The 25,032-nt window shown below is 39.0% G+C and overlaps 2 protein-coding genes across 2 annotated transcripts; one reads left to right on the top strand and one right to left on the bottom strand.

Annotated features, from left to right (window-relative positions):
* The first annotated feature begins 18,693 nt into the window (after positions 1–18,693).
* On the top strand, positions 18,694–20,076 carry LOC104227361 (photosystem I reaction center subunit VI-1, chloroplastic). Its single transcript, XM_009779592.2, has 3 exons — positions 18,694–18,934; positions 19,440–19,566; positions 19,687–20,076. The coding sequence occupies exons 1-3, from the start codon at positions 18,804–18,806 to the stop codon at positions 19,864–19,866; spliced, it is 438 nt and encodes a 145-aa protein (XP_009777894.1). The 5' UTR covers positions 18,694–18,803; the 3' UTR covers positions 19,867–20,076.
* Positions 20,077–20,156: 80 nt separating this feature from the next.
* Positions 20,157–24,121, bottom strand: LOC104227362 (rop guanine nucleotide exchange factor 12-like). Its single transcript, XM_009779593.2, has 7 exons — positions 23,651–24,121; positions 23,044–23,160; positions 22,415–22,569; positions 22,254–22,328; positions 21,889–22,158; positions 20,956–21,276; positions 20,157–20,740 (listed from the first exon to the last, which is right to left on the bottom strand). The coding sequence occupies exons 1-7, from the start codon at positions 23,781–23,783 to the stop codon at positions 20,387–20,389; spliced, it is 1,425 nt and encodes a 474-aa protein (XP_009777895.1). The 5' UTR covers positions 23,784–24,121; the 3' UTR covers positions 20,157–20,386.
* Positions 24,122–25,032: the final 911 nt, after the last annotated feature.

Genomic DNA, 25,032 nt, shown 5'->3' with positions numbered 1-25,032 from the left:
CAACTCAGCCAAAACAGGCAATGGCATAGGATTTACTGTGGTCCGCATTGGAGTCACTGCGGCCGCACTCGATTTAGTGCGATCCACAGAACCAAGAATCAGAGAAGTGTCAGTTTGGAGTTTGAAGCCCAATGCGGTCCGCCCTCCATTTCATGCGGACCGCACTAAAAGCCACCGCGGCCGCACTTCATTCTGTACGGTCCGCATTGCCCGAGTTCAGAGAGCTAGATTTTAAGTTAAGAGCCTTAGTGCGGCCGCACGTAATTTTGTGCGGTCCGTACTAGCCCCGCAGGGGTATTTTTGTCCAGATTTTTTAGCTTAGTATAAATAGCTTCTTTTCCCATTTTTAGGTTATCAGATAATTTTTGTACTAAGCTGCCCTCGTGACTTCCATTTCTTTACCTATTTTGGGCAATTTTAGCTTCATTTCTACATTGAATCTTCTAGTTTATCTTAGCAATTAATTAATATGAGTTTTTCTTCATCTATTTCTTTATTTTCTTCTCTAATTATGAGTAGTTAGACCCATAAGTTAGGGTTGTGGCTCAACCCTAGTATGGGTAATTGATAGGTCTTGTATTTTGATGCTTGATTGTCTATGGGTGTTTGATATTTGGACTAATTTCATGTTTAATTTCTGAATTAGTGGTTGCAAACACTAGTTTGTGTTTAGTTGACTTTGGCTCTTCTTGAGGAAGAGAGTCTAAGTCTCTGAAATTGGTCCAACAAGGAATTTGGGTGTACTCAAGAGATTGATAGCCCCAATTAAAGGGTTAAAACTAGAAATAGTAATACCCGACTTGAACCTTGATTGCTTGTGCAAATTTGCATACCCAATTGGTCTTGAGAAAATCAATTCGGGGAAAATTACTCGAACCACCGAGAGGTGTAGAGTGGGTAGAATCGTTCAACGGTTATATCATAATCCCCAAATGTGACAATCATGTCTTAGACTCAAGTACCCGTCAATTGACCACCTAGGCGAAAGTCACTACCCTAGTGTCTTTTAACCATTTGAGCAACTCGCAATAGTGTACTCTTAGATTATTCTAGTTTAATTGTGCATTGTAGTTTATATAATTAGAAGTAAATCAAAACCCAAAAATGTTTAGAAGTACAATCTGGAACACATACACAACTCCACTTTAGATAGACACCCGACTCCAACTTCTAGCTCCCTGTGGAAATCGATCCCGACCTTAATCAGGTAAAAGCTACTTCGACCCTCTCTCGCTACTCAATAGTAGTGCAGGGTTGGCCTCGATCAACTTTTTGGTGTCGTTGCCGGGGAGCTAACGGTTTTGGTTATTTATCTAAATAATTTTGTGTATTGTTCTTCTTTCCTTCTTTGTTACTAATTTGTGTGTGTCACAACTTCAGGTACCAAATGGCAGCAAACAACACCAATGACCCTCTTGGAAATGTGATTGTGGGGGAGGAGGTAGATGACGTCGAAGATGATGAGGTGCCTCTTGTACCTCAAGGACAACGTAGAGGCCGCTAGGCCAATACTAATGCAAATGACAATATTCCAGACCCTCCTCTGCCACCTCCAAGAGTGGCTCCTAGAGTGCTTCCGAACCAAGGCTATGCAAGTGCTATTGTCCCACCCCGAATTCGGGCGGGCAATTTTTAAATAACCAATGTGATGCTGACTTTGCTAGAGCACCGTGGGTATTTCACGGGCGCTGCAATTCAAAATGCTTACAAACATCTCAAGGGGTTTGTGGATACATGTTGGGGGAGTAAGCAAACTAACGTGTCTGAGGATGCTCTCCGGTTGAGACTTTTGCCATTTTTACTTAGAGGGAAAGCACTTGATTGGCTTGAGCGACTTCCCAACCATTCCATCACTACTTGGGATGAGTTGGCGGATAAGTTCATTGCAAAAATTTTCTCACCGGGGCATATGGATGCATTGAGAGATGAGATCTTGGCGTTCAAGCAAGAGCCCACGGAACCTTTGCATGAGATTTGGGAGCGTTATAGAACAATAGTGAAGTAATGCCACAACAATGATATAACCGAGGTGATGATCCAATAGACTTTCTACCGGGGTATTAACACTACAAACTAGTGCATAGTGAACCAACTTGTTGGGGGCAACTTCATGAAAGTCTTATGATGAGGCTTGTGACTTTCTTGACGAGATGGCTGACACTTCTTCCGCTTGGCAAAGTAGAGCCAATGTTCCCCAGGGTGACCCTACAATTATTCATTTGCACAAGGAATTACATGATCATGGGCAGGCTATAGCTGAGGTTGACAACCACGATGAACCAACTAGCGAAGGCACAGTTGCAACAAGTTCAAAATCCTCGCCTAGTGAATCTATGGAGGGTGTCAATATTCTTGTCAACAAAAGAAGACAAAGCGGGCAACAAAACCAAGGGAATTCGGAGCAATTTGACAATGATTGTAGTGGATTCCAAAATGATGGTTATGACGAACAAAATGAGAAGGTGCAATATGTGAATAATTATCAAGGCCAAAGGGGCAATTCTTCCAACCAACAACAATGGAGACCCCAAGGCAACTGGGGCAATCAATAACAAGGCAATGGTAATTGGGGGAACAACAACCAAAACAACAACTGGGGCAATCAGAACAACAATCAAAACAACCAAGGAAATTGGAATGGTAATAACAACAATTGGGGTGGTAATAACAATCAAGGTGGATGGAACAATGGAAACTAAGGAAACAGGGGGCAAGGCTTTCAAAGGCCCCCAATGTACCAACAACCGACAATTCACCCCCATTTCCATCTCAAAGTCCTAGTTTTTCTAGCAATGATATGGGTATAATTGAAAGGATGTTCGAACAGATGATGAAGAAGAATGTGGAATCGGATGCTCAGTTGGCTTCCCACAACACCTCTATCAGAAACTTGGAGGTGCAGTTAGGACAAATCTCATGGTTTTTAAATACTCGCCCTAAGGGTGCTCTACCAAGTGATACGGTAGTGAACCCAAAGGGCGGAAACAATCATGTGATGGCGGTAACTACAAGGAGTGGACGAGGCGGTGATGTGAATGCCTCCAAACAAAAGCAAATATTTTGAGTGATGATGTTGAGTTGCAAGAAGATGAAGTTCCTTTGGTGGTTGAAAATGTGATTGATGAAAATGTGAATGAAGAAGTGAGGATTGATATTCAAGATGTCGAGGTGGAAACTCAAAATTATGTGAACCCGTCTAGGGAACAAATAATAGACATGCCGGAGCCGGTTGTGCCTAAAGCCAAGACTCCTTTGCCAAGTCCACCTCCACCTTATCCTCAAAGACTTGCGAAGCAGAAAAATGAGAATCAGTTTAAAAAGTTCATTGACATGATGAAGAGCTTATCCATCAATGTGCCTTTGGTGGAGGCTCTTGAACAAATGTCGGCCTATGCTAAATTCATGAAGGACTTGGTTACAAAGAAGCGTTCTATGGATTATGAAACTATAAAGATGACTCACCAAGTTAGTTATATAGTGCATTCAATGGCCCCGAAGCTTGAAGATCCCGGTGCTTTCACCATTCCTTGCACCATTGGGAGTGCGAATTTTGCTAAGGCTCTATGTGATTTGGGGCTAGTATCAATTGATGCTCTATTCCGTTTTCAAGACTTTGGGTATTGGGTAGCCGAGGCCGACTTCCATGAGATTACAAATGGCAGATAGAACGATGAAGAGATCATTGGGTATTATTGATGATGTGCTTGTCTGGGTGGAAAAATTTATCTTGCCAGGTGACTTTGTGATCTTTGATTGTGAGGTGGATTATGAAGTTCCTATCATTTTGGGGAGACCTTTCCTTGCTACGGGGAAGGCCTTAGTTGATGTGGAAGCAGGGGAACTCACCTTCCGGGTGGGTGATGAAAAAGTGATCTTTCATGTTTGCAAATCAATGAAGCAGCCCAACAGTACGGAGGTGTCCTCTTTTGTGGACCTCGTCACAGCAGTAATAGTTGATGACACCAAGGCAATGATTAATGTGGAGGATCCATTGGAGGTCGTATTGCTGAATCTTGATGTCAATGATGATGAGGGCCGAGTGGAGTGCGTGAACGCTTTACATGGAATGGGCTCTTACTCTTATGAGCCTAGGAAATTATCTTTGGACTTTGAAAATAGGAAGACTCCACCAACAAAACCTTCAATTGAGGAGCCTCTAGTGTTAAGTTGAAACCACTGCCTCCACACATCAGGTATGAGTTCTTAGGCTCAAATTCTACTTTGCCAGTTATTCTTTCCTCTTGTCTTACTAACATGCAGGTTGATGCCATATTGGCGGTGCTTCAAAAGCAGAAAAAGGCAATTGGATGGACTTTAGCTGATATTAGGAAGATAAGCCCCGCATTCTGTATGCACAAGAATCTTTTGGAAGATGATGCAAAGCCCTCCTTGGAACATCAAAGGAGGTTGACAGAGGCAATGCAAGAAGTTGTGAAAAAGTAGGTGATCAAGTGGTTGGATGTCGGGGTTGTGTATCCCATCTCTGATAGCTCTTGGACTTCACCGGTGCAATGTGTACCGAAGAAGGATGGCATGACTGTGGTTGCAAATTCACAAAATAAGTTGATCCCTACCAGAACCGTCACCGGTTGGAGGGTATGCATGGATTACTGCAAGTTGAATAAAGTGACCCGCAAGGATCACTTTCCTTTGCCTTTTCTTGATCAGATATTAGACCGACTTGCTGGGAGTGCCTTTTACTATATCTTGGATGGGTATTCTGGGTACAACCAAATCTTGATTGCTCCGAAAGATCAGGAGAAGACCACATTCACTTATACATATAGCACCTTTGCTTTCTCTAGTATGCCTCTTGGGTTGTGTAATGCACCGGCTACATTTCAGTGGTGTATGATGGCAATTTTCACCGATATGGTGGAAGACATTTTGGAGGTGTTCATGGACGATTTTAGTGTTGTGGGGGACTCATTTGATGAGTGCTTGAAAAATCTTGATAGAGTTTTGGCCCGTTGTGAAGAAATCAATCTTGTTCTCAATTGGGAGAAATGCCACTTTATGGTGGAAGAGGGCATAGTTCTTGGGCATAAAATTTCAAAGCATGGGATTGAGCCAGACAAAGAAAAAATTGATGTGATTTCAAGGCTCCCTTCCCCTACATCTGTCAAGGGAGTTCGAAGTTTTCTAGGACATGCGGGGTTCTACCGAAGATTTATCAAAGACTTTTCAAAGGTAGTGTATCCCCTGTGCAAGTTGTTGGAAAAAGACGCTAAGTTCGTGTTTGATAAAAAATGTATGCAAGCCTTTGAACTTCTCAAGCATAAGTTGACCACCACTCCTATCATTACTGCACCTAATTGGAGCTTACCCTTTGAGCTCATGTGTGATGCGAGCGATGTTGCGATTGGGGCGGTTTTGGGTCAAACAGTGAACAAAATATTTCATCTGGTGTACTATGCGAGCAAGACAATGAATGATGCTCAAGTGAACTACACGGTGACCGAGAAAGAACTTTTGGCTATTGTATTCGCAATGGAAAATTTTCGGTCGTATCTCATGGGTGCTAAGGTTATTATTCATACCGACCATGCCGCACTCTCATACTTGATGACGAAGAAGGATTCCAAAGCTAGACTGATACGATGAGTTTTGTACTTCAAGAGTTTGATTTGGAGATTGTGGACCGGAATGGTAGTGAGAACCAAGTGGCGGACCATTTTCCCGCTTGGAGGAGGAGGGGAGGCCTCGTGATGGCCTAGAGATCAATGATTCATTTCCCGATGAACAACTCCTTTCGGTGTCGATGAATGGTATGCCATGGTTTGAAGATGTTTCTAATTTCCTTATGAATGGTATAATCCTGTATGAGCTCTCTTCTAACCAAAGGAAGAAGCTCAAGTGGGATAGTTTGGATTTCTATTGGGATAAGCCGTACTTGTTCAAGATTTGCACGGATGGTGTGATCCGAAGGAGTGTCCCGGAGGAAGAGCAATTGAGTATCTTGGAGGCTTGTCATTCCTCTCTCTATGGTGGCCATCATGGCAGGGCGAGGACGGCTTCCAAAGTTCTTAGTTGCGGGTTTTATTGTCCAACTTTGTATAAAGATGCAAGTGAACTTGTGAAGAGGTGTGACAAATGTCAAAGAGCGGGCAGAATTTCGAAGAAAGATGAGATGCCTCTCAATAACATCCTTGAGGTTGATATTTTTGATGTATGGGGCATTGAATTTATGGACCCTTTTGTTAGCTCGTGTGGGAACACATATATTCTTGTGGTGGTGGACTATGTTTCAAAGTGGGTTGAAGTCGTGGCTTTGCCCAACAATGAGGCCCAAAGTATTGTTGCATTTCTCAAGAAGAACATCTTTACAAGGTTTGGTACTCCTCGTGCAATCATAAGTGATCGAGGGTCTCATTTTTGCAATAGAGATTTTGACACTTTGCTTGCAAAGTATGGTGTCAATCACAAAGTTTCTACTCCCTATCATCCTCAAGTAAGTGGTCAAGTTGAAGTCTCTAACAGGGAAATCAAAAGCATATTGTCAAAAACGATCAATGCAAATAGGACCGATTGGTCAAAGAAGTTGGATAATGCTCTATGGGCTTATAGGACTGCTTACAAGTCTCAGATTGGTATGTCTCTGTATCGGTTGGTATTTGGGAAAGCTTGCCATCTACCAATTGTGTTAGAGCACAAGGCCATGTGAGCTTTGAGGAAGCTAAATCTTGAATGGGATGTTGCAGCCAATCATCGTGTGGAGCAGTTGAATGAACTTGATAAATTCTGATTCCATGACTACTCCAGTTCTTCCTTGTACAAGGACAAGATGAAGTACCTTCATGATAAATATGCTCGTAGCAAGGAGTTCAAAGTGGGTGATTTGGTTCTCTTGTTCAATTCTCGGTTACGTCTGTTTTCAGGAAAGCTTAAGTCAAAATGGAGTGGACCTTTTGAAGTGGTGTGTGTGACCCCGTTTGGTGCACTTGATTTAAAGAACAAATATGGGGAAGTTTTCAGAGCGAATGGGCATAGGGTCAAGCACTACTTGAGAAAAATTGATGACATCCACGTGGTGGCGCTTCTTTACCTCAAATGATGTGATGGTAACCTGCGTTGTGCTACGACATTAAATCAGGCGCTTCTTGGGAGGCAACCCATGTGTTTTTCTTCATGTTTTTCTTTATTTTTCATTGTAGGATAGGATTTATTTTTGCACTGACCGGTTGTGAGATGTTACAGGATTGTGTTGATGCAGTGCAGGACACAGTGAAAAAATTATCAAGTCTCTGAAGTTTTCAATACGGACTGCACTACATTGTGTGCGGCCGCAAAGAACTCAGCGAGGAGGGCACAAAAATAAGTGCGGCCGCATTGCATTTTGTGCGGTCCGCGGTGGTCCACTGCGGCCGCTGTGCATTTAGTGCGGACCGTAGTGGCTGCCTTGGTCTGTACCTCATGACTTTAAGCAATGCAGACCGCATTGCCATTTTGTGTGGTCCGCATTGGGGTGGTAAGCTGGGCCCCAGGTCCTTTCCTATAAATAGGGTCTGAGGCCCTCTTTTTACACTTTTCGACCTTTTGCTCTCAAAACCGTAAAAAGATCATTGTTCATCACAAGAATTGCATGATTTTGTCTGTAAAATCTTGATTAATCATCAGCATCTCACATCTGGTAAACTTTTACTTCTTGTTAGTTGTTTAAGTTTATTATTTTCATTTAATTTTTGTCTTCTTAGCTTCCCTTCTATTCTTCCCGTACTTCTTTTGATTTGATAAAATTAGGTTAGTTAATTTCTTGATTAAAGTAGAATTAGGTAGTGAATAACACTAGGCAAACACATAGGAACCTTTCATAGGTGTAAAATTGGACTTAAAATCAAAATACATTGAACCCTAAGTAGTGCTGCTTCTGGGCACTCAGTGTGGACCACGGTCAATTCTGTGTGGTCCATTGCCCTTGTGCGGTCCGCAATAGAATTTTGTGTGGACCGCATTGCTGAAAGTCTTGAAACCTGATCATTGAGGACCGCGTCCGCATTGCATTTTGTGCGGTCCGCGGTGCCTCAATGAGGACCGAAATGCCATTTTGTGCGGTCCGCGGAGCAATTGTTCAGAGAGTGGGTAGTCTGAACCCCACCTCTGTGCGAACTGCATTGGCATTTTGTGCAGTCCACGCTGACCTCTATGCGGCCGTACTACATTTTATGCGGTTTGCACTGTGTAATATCTGCAACTGTCTGAAACCTTTTCTTTTCTGTAACTTTGATCTTAATTACTTCTACTGATATTAACAAGCCTAATGGATGTTGTTTGCAGATAATGGTGAAACAATGAGGCAAGGGTTCTAAACAAGCTGGTCGAGGTGAATCCTCCCGGGGAGGGAAATAAAAAATGATAAGACTGACTCCTCAAGCCTGGCAAAACATTAAAAACATGAGGAAGATCATTAAAGCTGCAGATAGGGCCATTGACCAGTCTGGGAGTGAATACGAGCCCTCCAGGGATATATCTTCAGACTCAATCCTAGAGTACGTCCCTGACTGGCTGAAGAGAAATAGACTAAGAGACACTCCTCCACCTTCCCCCGTTACCCAAGCGTCAGTAAATGTATCTTCTGGGTCGTCTGAGTGCTCAACTGAAGGCAGTAGGGATGAATACTCCACCTCTCCCACAGCTTCATTATCCGGAGAGGGTGCAATATGAGAAGAAGAGGTAGTAGGAGAAGGGGGTGAGCCCCAGGTTGGCGGGGTAGAACAAACTAGAAACCCGGCGGTGTGGCAAGACCGTTTTGTGAGCGAGGTACCCTACCATAAATTCAAAGAATGGTGGCCTGTGAAGAAATTAATTCCGGAGAGAAGTTTTGTAGATAGAGACCTTTTGCCTCACAACCTCAATGTGAGAAGGCAGTTTAGAGAGAGAGTGGGTTGGGAGTATTTCTTAAACAACTGTGAGGATGCAAACGAGCACCTGGTCAAGGAATTCTACACCAATGTTGCCCACATCAAGAAGGGCACCAAAGTGACCAAGGTGCGCAATTTAAAATTGTTGGTCGATGGGAAAACCATAAATGACTACTTGGGGTTTGATGAGGAGGATGAGTCGTTGTATTTGGCGAAGATAGAATTAGGTGAGGAGGTCCGTCCCTGGTTGGCACAGTATCTAGAAATCCCAGGTACCACCCCCGATTGGTTGAATGCGGGCGTAACGATTTTGAGAATAAGTTTGAACTTCGAGACCAAGGGGTGGGAAACATTTGTATGCAGCAGATTGGACCCCACTACTCATGACAACTCCCTCCCTCTTCACCTGGCAGTTTTGGTAGCATCGATCATGACGAGGTACCTGATTAACGTCGGGAAGGTGATGTCTCGGGTAATTACATAGGTAGGCAGTGAAGGTGACAGAAACTACCCCTTCCCCAGCTTCTTAACCATGTACTTCATGGACTTAAAGGTAGAAAAGTGGTTGTTTGATATCAAAGTGAAATCAAAGTCCTCATTCTCATGGTACAACATGCAGGGGGATGACAACCCAAAAAGCAAGAATTTCAAGGGTGCAGACGATGATTCCCCGAGAATTTCAAGGCTCTCAAGGAGCTTGTTAAGGAGCACAAGAAGTTGAGGAAGATGCGGGCTTCCAAGGAGTCCGTGAAGGAGTTGATGGTTGAGGTTGACAGGTTGAAGGCAGATCAGCTGCCTTTGGATTTATTGCTACAGAACCTTGTGCCTGCAGCCCATCCCAAGAGGAAGAGGATGATTCCCCGAGCAGACGATGCAGTCATCCAGTTGGCAAACCCACTGGAGACCTCCTCCAGTCAGCCATAGGATGCACCTCAGGAGCTTGTCCAAGTCCAGGCCTAGGTCCCAGCAGCAGAGCAGCAGGCTATAGGGAACCAATCTGAGTTTCCCGAGCATATTGAGGACCCAGGGACCACTCAGGAGCCCATGCAGACAGACAGGCCATAGGGAGTCTCTATATCCTTTTCCCTTTTATTTTTGGCGCTTATTTGGTTTAATTGGCATTGAGGACAATGCCAGCTTTCATTTGAGGGGGTAGGCCCTACATTGATTTGTTGGATGATTATATATATTTGACAGTTTTTATGCTTTCTTAATTTTTTTTCATCTTTGGTATGTATATAATTTTAGTACTTCATTACATTTTTCGTACTTTTGATTTTGGGTCTGTATATAAAGTTTATGTTACATTGTATATATTCATCCCCTCTATTGTATATTCGATTAAATCCCCTCTTGTAAATATTCATTTCACTTTCCGCATTTTTCTTTTCTGTAGCTTCTTATTCATGTTCGTAGCTTCTTGTTTTGAACATTTGCAATAAGTTTTTGGTTTTCTTAATGCCACGATTCTTTTCAAAGGTGGAGTTCGTGTGAACCGGGTGGCTTTCCCTAATGATGGATGGCATGATAGCCTTTTTAAGGGTTTGAGTCCGTTTTTCTTTTTGTTTTTAGTAGTTAGTGATAAGTGTGCCTCAAGCAAAGCTTCAGTTGGTCCTAGCACATTTGCCTTTGATCTCATGGTCAAAAATAAATTGTTGTGTTTAGGATGATGAAAGTCGTGACCTTGAGACTTTTGTGTTGACCAATAATCATCAAGTGGTTTTTTGGTACCACTGTGTGCTCAAATCTTATCTAAGGTTGTTGTGGTCCCCCGACTCTATGTCTATAGTGATCCCATAGCTTGTGTGGTGAGAAACTGCATTACAAGTCCAAGTCCCGAGCCATTGTCTAGAACTTACCCTGAATGTTTGTTGAGGCAAAATTCTAAGTAAATTTTGACTTGAGACATGATTATAGGCTCTCCTTGGTCTAAATGATAGCTTGAACACTTCCATAACTTACCAATGATAAGATCCCTAGTCAACCTTTTTGAGCCTTAGACCTTTTTCCTTCAAAGAACCATGATACAAACCTTTACCTGTTTTAAAAGATACCTTCTCTTGGCACCCGATCTTTCCTTTAGCACAAAGTATAAGTTTGGGGGGAGAGATGAGGATTGCAACAAAGTGGTAAAAAGGTACAAACATGAAGAAAAGGAAAGGCAATGAAAAAGAAAGAAAAGCAAAAAGACAAAAAGAATGTTCAATGTGTAAGAGAATAAGAAGGGATTCAAGAAAAAACAAAGAATGAAAGGTGTGTAAAGTTGAGAAAGGAGAAAAGAATTGAAATGAACAAAAAAGAGTGACAGTGTGTCTCTTTAAACCCTTAGAAAGAAGTTAAAAGACTCAAAAAGTCAAGTGAATGTATGCTAAAATGAAACAAAAGTAGTGCTTAAGGGAAGATGGAACCTACTTAGACAAAACATTACCTACCCCGAACCAAAAGCCTTCACTATGTCCCCACAAAAGCCCTTTATGATCTTGAGTTGAATGAAGCTTACATTAGTGGTAACTCACATAAGGGGCAAGCATATGGTACTTGGAGCCGGACTTGTGACTTTTCCTTGAGAGAGATGAGTGATTTTCCATTAACTTCATTTTGAGTGCCACTATTCTAAAGGTGAGGTTTGCTTAGGGAGAGTTGAGGATGTGTGAGTTTGGGTTTCATAATGACCAAAGTAATAGAAAGAGTTCTTTGATGTGTTGAGTCAACTCTTGATGCTCTTATGTCGCACTTAATCCATGGTGTTTAAAAGGGTAAATTTTGTTAATGATCCATTTGTATTGAGGGCAATTGTTAGTCCCAATTGAGGCTAGATGAGGTCACTTTAGGACAACTGAATTTTCTTGGATTTTCTTTTAAGGGATGGATCTTATTTTGTTTGCTTGAGGACAAGCAAAAGCTTAAGTTTGGGGGAGTTGATAACTAGGGATTTTGATACATTTTATACTCCTTCTTGCTTAAGTTTTGATTAGAAATGTGTACAAAATAGTTCCAAAGACTCACAAGTTGTGCTTGATTGCAGCAGGTTTGATCAACAAGGTGACAAGATGTCAAAGATTAGCTCAAAAAGGAGTGAAACTTGCACAAGTACCAAGACAAGACAAAGCTCAGGCAAAACAAGGCCAATGCGGCCGCACACCATTCTGTGCGGTCCGCACAAGTGAGGTTCAGAGAGTATGCAACTCAGGCAAAACAGGCAATGCAGCCACATGGGATTTATTGCGATCCGCATTAGAGTTACTACTGCCGCACTCAATTTAGTGTGGTCCGTAGAGCCAAGAATCAGAGAAGTGTTAGTTTGGAGTTTGAAGCTCAATGCGGTCCGCGCCCATTTCATGCGGACTGCACTAGAAGCCACCGCGGCCGCACTCCATTCTGTGCAGTCCGCATTGCCCGAGTTCAGAGAGCTAGATTTTAAGTCAAGAGCCTTAGTGCGGCCGCACGTGATTTTGTGTGATCCGCACTAGCCCTGCAGGGGTATTTTTGTCCAGATTTTTCAACTTAGTATAAATAGTTTCTTTTCTCATTTTTAGGTTATCAGATAGTTTTTGTACTGAGCTGTGCTCGTGACTTCCGTTTCTTTAGCTATTTTGGGCAATTTTGGCTTCATTTCAACATTGAATCTTCTAGTTTATCTTAGAAATTAATTAATATGAGTTTTTCTTCATCTATTTCTTTATTTTCTTCTCTAATTATGAGTAGCTAGACCCATAAGTTAGGGTTGTGGCTCAACCCTACTGTGAGTAATTGATGGGTCTTGTGTTTTGATGCTTGATTGTCCATAGATGTTTGATATTTGGACTAATTTCATGTTTAATTGCTGAATTAGTGGTTGCAAACATTAGTTTATATTTAGTTGACTTTGGCTCTTCTTGAGGAAGAGAGTCTAAGTCTCTGAAATTGGTCCAACAAGGAATTGGGGCGTACTCAAGAGATTGATAGCCCCAATTAAAGGGTTAAACCTAGAGATAGTAATACCCGACTTGAACCTTGATTGCTTGTGCAAATTTGCATCCCAATTGATCTTGAAAAAGTCAATTCAGACAAAATCACTCGAACCACCGAGCGGTGTAGAGTGGGTAGAATCGTGCAACGGTTATATCATAATCCCCAAATGTGACAATCATGTCTTAGACTCAAGTACCAGTCAATTGACCATCTAGGCAAAAGTCATACTCTAGTGTCTTTTAACCACTTGAACAACTCGCAATAGTTTACTCTTAGATTATTGTAGTTTAATTATGCATTATAGTTTATATAATTAGAAGTAAATCAATACCCAAAAATGTTTAGAAGTGCAATCTGGAACACATGCACAACTCCACTTTAGACAGACACCCGACTCCAACTTCTAGCTCCCTATGGAAATTAATTCCGACCTTAATCAGGTAAAAGCTGCTTCGACTCTCTCTCGCTACTCAATAGTAGTGCAGGGTTGGCCTCGATCAGCAACCCCTATTTTCTTGCATTTAAACACTCTTTGGCTTTATATAGAAACTCTCTTTTTCCTTTCATTAGCCTCTTTCTCCTCACCAAGACTTTCTATTTTTTCACTCAAACCCTTTTTTATATCTTCTCTCAAATTGCTGCCCTCTCTCTCTTTCTCTCGACCATCTCTCTTTTTTCTAACTCTTGGCCTCATTTCTTTTCTTTTCCCTCAAGCTCACTTTTTATCCCTCCTCTTGGTTTTTCCATTGTTTCTCTTAATCTCTTCTTATCTTCAAATACTTGAGAAGGAGATAAAGGTGCAAGAGTAAATTTCCCGCTATTAAGCTCAAGAGAATATCTATTCTTCCTTCCATCATGAAAAACATTCCTATCATACTGCCAAGGATGACCCAGTAAGATATGACAAGCTTGCATAGGGATTATGTCATAAAGAATATCATCCTCATATCTACCAACATTGAATGAAATCATGCATTATTTGTTTACCTTTAGTTAACCACTATCATTTAGCCATTGGAGTCTATGGGGGGTAGGGTGTTTCATGCATATAATTCCTAGTTTTTCCACAAAGTATGAACTCACCACATTAGCACAACTACCACTATCAATGATCATAGAACACATTTTTCCCTTTATCCCATACCTAGTATGAAATATATTCTCCATTTGTTCTTTATCTTCACTCACACCTCTCTCCTCTTCCTCATATTTATTAATCTTGTATTCTCCACTCATAATCTTCCTAACAACCCCAATCATACCAGTATGAGGCAACTCTACATCGTCTTCATCACTCACATCTCCCTCTTCTTCTTTTCCCTCACTTTTTTCACTCTCATATCCCCCATCTTCTCTAAGAATGATGTTTCTTCTACTTGGACATTCATGCATCATATGTCCCCTTCCTTTACATTTATGACATTGATAGAACTGGAAGGTGTAGAAGGTTTAGGGTTAAAGGTTTTACCTCTCTCGTTGTTCTCAAATTTGCCTTTACCCTTGTCTTCTTGAGGTTTAGAAGAACTATGCATCTCTTGATTCAGCCATGACTTCTTGGAGATGGTGTTTGACCGACCTTTATATGAGCTAGTTTGCTTTCTTTTATTTTGCTTTTCTACCTTTACAGACAAATCAGCTAACTCATCTATTGTTACATATTGTTGTAATTCTACTACATCAGCTATTTCCTTATTTAAACCATTTAAAAACCTAGCCATTCTAGCCTCTTCTTCCTCCATATAGTTAGCTTGGATCATAGCCATATCCATAGCCTTAAAGTATTCATCCACAGACATGGACCCTTGCTTCAATATTTGAAGATGTTGTTGTAGCTCTCTTTGAAAGTGTGATGGCACAAATCTCTTCCTCATCACCCTCTTCATCTCAGCCCAAGTAGCAATTAGTACTTGTCCTTCTTGCAATTTATCCCTAGAAAGCTTTTTCCACCAAATAGCAGCATAGTCAGAAAACTCAACAACAACAAGCTTACCTTCAGAGTAGTTGTGACAGTCAAAAGATGGCTTCAACTTTTCTCTCTCAATCAAGATATAAGTTTGGATCCTTTGTTCCCTTGAAAGATGGCATCTTCATCTTTATACTACTTATATTGTCATCTTCTACTCTACCTCTTTGTCCCCTCCTATCTCTTCTCACCCTATCAAAATCAATATCATTAAAGCCATCTATAGGGTTTTCTTGATTTACAATAGGAGCAAGGGGTACATTTCTCCTAGCTTGGGGCCTAACATTATTTCCCCTCCTAAGTTCCGCTATTGTATCATTTTGCTCAGAAATGGTGTCCCTCATTTCTTGAAATTGTAAATTCTACCTTTCGAATTGTTGATGCATGGATTGCAAGGTAAAATCATGTCTTGCTTTGATTTCGGTTTCTTGGAGAACCCTTTGTTCATCATCACTATCTGTAGCGACATCTTAAAAAAATAATTAAATTATATCCCACAAATTGGCTTTTCCCTCCATTGTTCTCACACACACTTACCTTTTTCCTCTCGAAATAACCTTTGAACAAAATACTTTGTAGATTTATAGTTAAACCCAACTCGTATGAAGTTCTTAGTAGTAAAATATAAATTTTTGGGGAATGAATGAAAAAAGAACCAAATCCTAGAATTAGTAGGCTCAGTTGAAACAAGACACGAACAAAAAGGAAAGGACTATATATTTAGATCAGAAAGAGAAAGAAAAATTGAAATTTTTTTCTTATCTTTGAAATCTAAGATCCCCTTCTTGTTTTCATTGTTAATTTTTGGAAACACATCAAATACAAAAGAAATTTCTTGGAGAGCAAGCAATTCTTTTCTTCTTTTTTTTAACTGATTTTTGGTTTTTATTAAATTTTTTTCAAGTTACTATTCACCATGCTACAGTAACGGTTTTTTTTTTTTGGCTCTTAGTATTCAAAAAATCCCAAGAATTATCAAGAACGAAATCTTGATAGAACCGCTCTGATATTACTTGATAACAGCAAAGTCGGGAATACAAACTAAAGTAAGAATTTAAGAAGTAAATGTGGAAGCAATAACAATAAGAAATTGAACGACTAGAATTAAAGTGCAGAAATAAAGGATATGGGGAAAATCAGGGAAAGAATTCCAAGAACTTCCAAGAACGCAAGTTCTATAGCCTTGACAAGATCCAAGCAACAACATTTTGATTTATTGAAGAAATCAAACGCTTTTACTTAAGAACAAATCAAAAATAATAGATTCGAATCTTGACCGCTTTACGAGTAACTTGAGACAATAATTAATAACTAGTATTAATTGCCTTCTAAGAATACCACAAACGAATCAATGATATCACAATAAAGAAGTTATCTTACTACCTTAAACTATGAACTAGTAAAGGTTGAAAGACAAATCTCAAAGCATAAGTAACAAAGGTTCAAAAGAACTCTCAAAGTATAATATTATTAATCAATAATGAAGTACCATAACGAATGAAAAGAACTCCTATTTATAGGAGTAAAAAGTCCTTAAAACTAGGTAGGGTGGCTGTCAAGGCAAACCCTAACTTGGAGGCTAAGCTAAATACTAGAAAACCTAATAAAAACTAATAAAAATAAGAGGGTGGGCGGCCAAATCCCTTTAGGGCAGATTTGGGCCTTAAAACTACTAGTTTGGGGCATTGGTTTGGACTTCAATTAGGCTCCTTTTGAAATACCCCCTTTTGGACCTCTTTTAAGCTCATTTTAAGCTCCTCTGGGTTCCCTTTTAGTGGACTTCAAGGGCTGATGGTGGGACCCAATCTACCTCCTCTTAGACTTTAATTTGGGCCACCAAATAATTATAAAACTTAAATAATTCATCTCCTTTGAGCTTTCTTTTCGCTTATGCATACTTATGCAGCAACTGATTTGCCACGTTTTTTAGGCTTATTATCTCGATGTTCCTTCTAGCTCTATCTATCCTCTCTCTCTCTCTCTCTTCCCCCTTCCCTTCGCTCTCTGTCTTTCCTACTTGTGTGTATCATCTAGCGTCTAGACTACGCAATCATTAAGAGGATGAAAAATAGGCAAAATAATTTTCATCATCTTCCTTTTGTGCTCTTTCGTTGCGCTTGGATTGGCTCTATTTCCTTCTCCATTGCTCATTACCATTGATTTGTCTGTTCAATGGCCAGCGTGTTGGGTTGGCAACCGATGATGGGGACTAGGGCTCTTTGTTTCTAGTTTGCGGTGTATTATTAATTGCTTTTTAACCGACGATTTACATGAGTCATAATATATCATACGGGGCTAGTCATGCCCGAAAACTGGCGAGCGAAGTGCAAATACTCAAAACGACTGGTCGGATCGTTACAGTACTATAATTCTTAATAGTTAAAAATTCGAAATATTTAAAAATTATTTGCATAAAATATCGTCAAACAAAATATTGTTTGACTCCCTAAATAAATTATTTGCATAAAATATAGTCAAACAAAATATTGTTTGACTCCCTAAATAAAAGGTTCATTCTTTTTACAACAGAGGGAGTAATAGTATCAACAATCCACAAACACTTGATGTGATTTCTCTAATGGCCTAGCATGGCGTGACAATATGTAAATTAAAGTAGAATACAAGTATTGGGCTAGTAGAGAAATGTGGAAAATGAGGAATTACTAAAGTAGACTATGATTGATCAAGTTGAATTATATAGTAAATAATTGATCTTAGAGGATTTTGCTTTAATATGCGATGTAAGCTTTTGAAAAAGATGTACCACTTTTAATTGGGAAACTTACACAAATATCTCAAATAAATTTGAACTTACCAAACCTCTAGCCATTAATTATAGATTTACTAAACTAGCCAACAAAAATTGAAAAACCAATAATAGGGTTCTTTCTCTCAAAGAATCACATGCAAAAATCACCTTCCATATTTTTAAGCGTGATTAGCAACACTAGATACAAGATGGAAAGGAAATTTTATGGATGAGATAGCAAATAAGATGATGAAATACAAAAAATATATACAATATTTCAAAAATCTAAACAAAAAGGAACTTTTTCAATGGGTATAGTTGAAATTCATTTGAAAATATATAGATAAGTCAATACAAAATTTGAAGATTGGAGGTGATTTGGACTAGTTTTGTATCAAAATTCGTAATTAAATTGAGTTTAAAAAAGTCTTATGTGCCACATGTATCAAACATGTATCACGCATGTATCTCACACACAGGTATATATGGATATACATGTGTTCACAATAGATACAAATATGATACATATGTGATACACAAATGATACACAGTGTGATACACATATCATTTTTTTCATGTTCAATTTTTACAGAATTTTCAATTCAAACCACCTCAAAACTTCACCAAATCATCCCAAAACTGAAATTCAAGCTCCTTAAGTTGTGCCCAATCTATTCTAATAACATCCACTCAAAACAAAGCAAAAATTTTGATATTTTTTTGCTACAAATAGCTAATTGGCTAATTTGGCTAATATTAATAATATTTTATTAATTGGCCAATTTTTATAATGAATTACCTATAAATGGACATAGCTGGTAATTTCCCCTTTTAATTTAAATAAGTCCATAGCAAACTAGCTCTCTCAAGAACGTACCCAAATAATAATTTACATGTTTAAATTTTGGGGCTGACTTAATACAATCTATATTTATTTTGAAGGTATATTTTAGACAAGAGAGGTTGTTCTGATGATAAGCAACCTTCGCTTCACGTACTGGATTGTTATTGTTATTGTTTTCGACTAGCAAAGAAAACCTGTAGTAGTAGCAAAGTTTACAGCCGAAGTTAAAGGGATAGGGTTACGAATTATCCATTCTCAATACACGTGGCGCCATTCAAATGGGACACCATATCTCTAGAAATATATCCAGTTGCCAACGTGTCATGTTGGAATCCATGCAAAAAGATTCAAAAATCCAAACGTATTCACAGTCAGATAATTTAGTAAACCACATAATTAATTAGATACAGACAGCTTTCCTAGTTTGGACAGAAAACTATGGCGTCTTTGGCAACTCTTACTGTAGTTCAGCCCACCACCACAATCAAGGGCCTAGCTGGTAGCTCCATTGCTGGAACAAAGCTTCATGTTAAATCATCTCGCCTCAATTTGAAGCCCTCTAAATCCAGGTAATCTACTAGCTATTAACGACCTCCAAATAAGGATCTCGGATTTTTAAGTCATTGAATACGGAGTGCCACATTTCCAAAACATTACAGTGTGTATTTAATTTAATTTTTTTCAATTTCCTTAGTTTCTTCGGGTGTTTACTTTTTTTATTTTTTGAGTCTCCTCGATGAAAATTCTACTTCCACCACCGGTTCAAACTATATGTACATATAAAAGAAAGAAGAAAAATTAAAATGTATGTATATAATAACTAGATCACAATCATTCTGAACTATTGATTCTAAATCATGGATTCGCCTTTGTTAAGGGTAGTTTTTGGTATGCCAACCCGGATTTAGTTTGGTTAGTGGCAAAGTTTAGAGATTGAATCAGTTCGGCTAATTAGGGTCTTAAGAAATGTCATTCTATTCATCTGAGGCGTTTAAGACAGATACTAAAGATTAAAGTGATGGACTAGCATGTTGTTGTTGTGCTTCTTTTTTGACTGATTATATGTTTGTGTAGGGCTGGTGCTGTGGTTGCAAAATATGGTGACAAGAGTGTATATTTTGACTTGGAGGATTTGGGCAACACCACTGGTCAGTGGGACTTGTATGGATCAGATGCACCTTCACCCTACAACTCCCTTCAGGTATTATTTGCCTTTCTTCCCGTATAAACATCCCACATTCTCTATTAAAATGTTCCATATTGATTTACTTCTCACATACTGAGTTATAACTGTCCCTCCTATTGCTTTTGTATTTTGTAGAGCAAGTTCTTTGAGACATTTGCTGCTCCTTTCACAAAGAGAGGTCTGTTGCTCAAGTTCTTGATTTTGGGAGGTGGCTCAACTCTCGCTTACTTCAGTTCAACTGCATCAGGGGATATCCTACCAATCAAGAAAGGGCCTCAACTTCCACCAAAGCTCGGGCCACGTGGCAAGATCTAATTGCTTTTCCATCCAAATTTCTTGACCTTCATTTCGTAATTGATGTACTATCTATCACAGCTTGTAAGTATAAATTGAAGCCTTTCTCAGACCTCTTTTCAACAAGTAAATCTTCTAGCAAATTTGATGCATTGCTTTCTGACTTTGTATGATATTTTATTCATCTTTAACTCAATGGTTCACCAATAAAGGAAATGCTACTGCAAATTATATGGACTCCAAATATGTATTACAGACTTTCTATCCAATAAATCTGAAGACCAAAGGCCATACAACTTAGGATAGTACTATTTGAAAAATGTCCAAAAATTCTCATTGTTCTTTAACGAGGTAACGTCTTGTACAGAGTAAATCACTTCAAAAGAAGTGCCACAGACCCAGTAGGTCTACTAACTTTTCCCTACTTACAAAAAGGAATGGCTTAGTTAAATCCTAGATGGTTGTGATCCATCTCAACATGTACATTTAGGCTGAGCTCTCACAGTTCAATGAGTTAATTAATATTCTGCAGTGCCATCAGTTAGTGGCGGGCTGTTGGACTTCTACACATACCTAAGTTCTCTAGGTAAGAAAATCTCTTGTTGGTGACTATGTTAGGAGGTTTGCATAGAAACTTCAGATCAACATCTTTAGTTGAGTCCTCCTTCAAATCTTTCTTTGTGTTGTTATCTTCTTGGTCCACTGTCCAACCGATGAAGTCCAATAGTGTTTTCCCTACTTCTTCTGTATCTGGTAGTGATCTCTTTACTTCTCCATTGGAAGGATTTTGGACCGTAGCATCTGCTTGTAGAACGTCTTCAATTCGCGACATGATGGTGAATGCCCTGCTTTCTATTATTCTTGAATAACTTTCTAAAACAGCTTGCCCCAGATCCTGCAAAATCAAGAAAATTGTTTCATTATTTATGTAGAAGTCCAAGAACTAGATCCTCTATAATATTGAAGTTCTTTGTTTAGCCATGTGTAGCCAAAATAGAAACTATGAAACAAGACGAGGAACAACGAATAGAATATGGATAATCTCAAAAAATCTAGATTCTCTTGAATATGAAAATTTGAAAGTAAATGTTGCAACATGCAGCTTCTTACTCTGTTGTATTGGATTTTACTAATGTCTAATGTTGACTGAGGAATTCCAGGGAAACGCTGCTTAAGAATCAGCAGGACAAGCTCAGCTCTTTCTTCGAATATTTCTCTCTTCTCAAAGCTAACAGCTGAACCCCAGGCTGATTTCCCATCTTTAGCATTCATCTTTCTTCTCCAAATAACTACAGAAGCCTCAATCCTGTTCTTGAGATCTACAATTTTATGCTCCGAAGACAAGTCCATAGTTGTGAAGAAGTAATCCGGATCAAAGTACTCATCAGTGATGCTTTTGTATATCGAATCTCCTAGGCTTGCTCTCCCTTTCTAAACACAGTAAGAGAAGAAATGTTATTCAAGATCACAAGCTTGAAGTAAGTTTAAAAAAGGATAATTATATTTTTGGGCCGCCCAAAAAAATAATAGCCGGCAAATGTATATGTTTTGCATATTAAGTATAAATATACATATAATATACATAATCAACAACAACAACAACAAACCCAGTGTAATCCTATAAGTGGGGTCTGGGGAGGGTAGTTTGTACGCCGACCTTACCTCTACCTTTAAGAAGGCAGAGAGGCTATTTCCGTAGACCATCAGCTCAATAATATACATAAGGGCAGCCCGATGCACTAAGCTCCTGCTATGCGCGGGATCCGGGGAAGGACCGGACCACAGGGGTCTATAGTATGCAGGCTTACCTTGCATTTCTGCAAGAGGGTGTTTCCACGGCTTGAACCTGTGACCTCCTAGTCACATAGCTGCAACTTTACCAGATACGCCAAGGCTCCCCTTCGGCTCAATAATATATATAATCAGTGTATATGTTTGTTTACTTGGGCTACCTCCCGTAATTATTTTCAACAGCGGTGCTAAAATTCAAGGAAAAAAAAACTTAAAAAGAGTGAGATTCAGGATCTATTTCCTTTCTTATACCTTAGGTAGGGATTCTATATAACTTTCTGGGATCTCCATTTCTGACAGGACTTGTGCATTTATAGCCATGGCTGCTTTATGAACTTGATTTACTGAATCCTTCTGAAATTGCAGCCATTTCCTCATAGGATCAGATAAGCCGTTAGGAGGAACCTTAGGAGTCGGTATCCACCATTTGTCATCATTCCTGCTGTTTTTTCCATCCTCTGATTGATCATCTTTTGATACATAGGAGAACTCATTTTGATCCTTAAAGCTATCTAAGCAATCCTGTTGATTATTAAACAAGACATAAACATCAATGAGGAAACAATTCTACAATGACACAAGGAAAATGAAAAACAAAAGAACTTCATATTTCTTACAATAAGCATTGCATCTAGCTTGCGTAGTGCTGGTATGTTCATTTGAAGATCGGATCGCTGCTTTGTTACCATAACCTGTAAATAAATGGATGTATGATTCTTCTTGTTTTTAGGTAGATATATGGAATATACAACAAAGAGTTCGAGCGACAGAGGTATACCTCCATGTTTGTTCCATCTTTTGATTTTTGATTACAAGGAACAAATTCAACAATGTGATCTGTGACTGATAAAAGCCAACCAATTTCTTTTCTCCATTTGGCTTTTGTCTCGGCGGGCATTGGCTCTAATCTCTTCAGTTCTCCAAAAACGGAAGCTGCATTTTGTGAAAAAGAAAGAAAAATATAGAAAAAAAAGAATACTTATATACAAGAAATCTTCATATAATCTTTCTAAAAAATTAACATGCCAGACATTGATAAGAAAAGTTGAGTTTTTTTTCTCTGATCTTGTGAAATTCACAAGCAGTTGAATTAAGACTTTGTAGTTATACTCATCTGCCGTTAAAGTTTTGACCTCGTTAAGAAAAGTCTTGAGAAAATAGCCTCCGGTCATATGGTGATCGCCAACATTTGTCACAAAACCTGACAGATCACTAGTATTTTCCTAACGATCACCATAACTAAGGGAAATTTTGCGATCACCATGAGCGCTTCCCAAAATTCTGGCCCGAGACTATTTTCCCAAAACTTTTTTCAACGAAGTCAAAATTTAAACGATGGTCCTAAATAGTCCATCCAGCGTAATTTCTTGAATATTTTTTGTTAATGAGGCCATTGAGTCAGATTACCTGCTAGGTTTGTGATTGAATTTGACAAAGCCAGCGCAGAAGAGACACCCTTTCCTCCACCAGACATATCCTCACCAAGGAGCAACTTTGCAAACTTTTCCTTCATTAGCTCCATATCTAAAATAGAAGCCAAAGAGTTACATGCGTCAACAATGTGGCAAAAGCATATAACATGGACAAACCCCTAAAGGACAAATGGAACATTTTGTTTGCTTTTGGCAGATCATGTTAAACGCTACAACAATAACAAACCCAGTGAAATCCTACAAGTAGGGTTGGGAAAGGGTAATGCGTACGCAGACCTTATCCTACCTTGGCTAGGTAGAGAGGCTATTTACGAAAGACCCTCGGCTCGAGAGGAATCATATTAAATGCTACAGACATGTTAAAATATTTGAGGCTCTCAAACATTTCACCAGGTTTTGTCCATAACTTAAGGCCAAAAATGGAGACATAGAGGAAGGAGTGGCTAGAAATACAAATTCCTTTGAAAACTAGCCACAATCAATGACCTGAGGAGCTTTAACAATTAGCCAAGTTTTTCATATTTGTGTTTCCTGAAGAAAGAACAAAATCAAGAATCAAAAAGGAGAGGAAAATAATTTACCTGAAGGCTGGTTCTGTTGGGCACGAGGGCTAGACTCGACACCTGAATCATTAGCCATACGAGACTTGAAAGTCTCATTACGTTTAAGCGCCCTGCACCCAGCCATTGAATTGTTTTTCGTCTCAAGAATCATTCTTCATATTTGTCTGTCTTTAAATTTCACACATTCCATTAATAACATGACAGGGCAATAACTCTAGATCTCATTATCAACGTAGAGTGCTCGAACCAATGTTTTTCTTAATTAAGAAATGAAACTTGTGACCATTAACCAAGAAAAAGATATGGGGTTAGAGGTGAGGTGACAAACTGACAATGAAGGAAAAGTTGGTGCAGAGAAAGGGAGAAGAGGTGGAGGCAAAGTGTTTTTGCTTGATAGAGAATGGAAGGAAACTTTTTGGTGTTAATTCTTAGTTTTAGTGAATGGTTGGAACAACGTGGGGTGCATGTTTTTAAGAATGTTTGAGAATGATGGAGATAAGATGTCACCTCTGGTTTGACTAATTATGGATTTGCATTATATTCTTGCTTCTTATTGGCTTCCATTGGACAATGAATGGCTCAATTTTGCTTATTAAAAGTCAGGCCACACAACTTAGTTAAAAGGTGTTCAAGATAAGTTCAAACGTGTCCAAGCATGAAGTTCCTCTAGTTGAAGAAAAAAAAATTCTAGTTGATAGGAAGATACCAAAAACTCGAGTCACAATTTCAACGAACCATAATTTTGTAGCACGTTATTATCCGATTTTTCGATAAAGAGTTACATATAGTTATAGGTCTAACTTAACGTGATAGTGTAAAAACTCTATATATTATTATAAACTTAACGGTAAAGGGGCAAATATACAATTATTTTAAATATACCCTTTGTTATATTTTTGGTCCAAATATATTCTTGTTGTAATACCATTGGTTCAAATATACCCCTCTTCTATTAGTTTGTCCAAGGTGAACGTTCAATCCCACGTGGCAATGATATTTGATGAGGTGAATGTCACATAGTATGTCATCTCGATGCCCTTAATCCGTATATAAAAGACTAAAATTTGAAATACAATATTTTTCATGGTAGCGGTTAGGGGTGTACAAAAGAAACCGACAAACCGCACCAACCCGATAATCCGAGTCAAACCGAGAAAAAAACCCGACTATGGTTTGGTGTTGGAAAAAGAAATTCGACCATAATTGGTTTGGTTTGGTTTTAACTAAAGAAAGTCAAACCGAAACCAAACCAACCCGATATTATATATATAGAAATTTTAGATATATTTAATATATAAATATACTTATTGTGATGTAATTTATAAATATTTCTTAAAAAATTCATAATTTTATCTTTTAAGGTATTATTTCAAGATTGGACTTAGAACTTTTGACTGCTT

This window comes from Nicotiana sylvestris, chromosome 6 (genome assembly GCF_000393655.2).
Source record: "Nicotiana sylvestris chromosome 6, ASM39365v2, whole genome shotgun sequence".
Taxonomy (NCBI): Eukaryota; Viridiplantae; Streptophyta; class Magnoliopsida; order Solanales; family Solanaceae; genus Nicotiana; species Nicotiana sylvestris.
This window is presented reverse-complemented; position numbering and strand designations above follow the sequence as displayed.

Coding starts and splice junctions, on each gene's coding strand:
- LOC104227361 (XM_009779592.2), top strand. CDS start 18,804: ATGGCGTCTTTGGCAACTCTTACTGTAGTTCAGCCCACCACCACAATC. Junction 18,935..19,439: donor TTGAAGCCCTCTAAATCCAG/GTAATCTACTAG, acceptor ATGTTTGTGTAG/GGCTGGTGCTGTGGTTGCAA. Junction 19,567..19,686: donor CACCCTACAACTCCCTTCAG/GTATTATTTGCC, acceptor TGTATTTTGTAG/AGCAAGTTCTTTGAGACATT.
- LOC104227362 (XM_009779593.2), bottom strand. CDS start 23,783: ATGATTCTTGAGACGAAAAACAATTCAATGGCTGGGTGCAGGGCGCTT. Junction 22,570..23,043: donor TTCAATCACAAACCTAGCAG/GTAATCTGACTC, acceptor CACAAAATGCAG/CTTCCGTTTTTGGAGAACTG. Junction 22,159..22,253: donor AGCTAGATGCAATGCTTATT/GTAAGAAATATG, acceptor AATAATCAACAG/GATTGCTTAGATAGCTTTAA.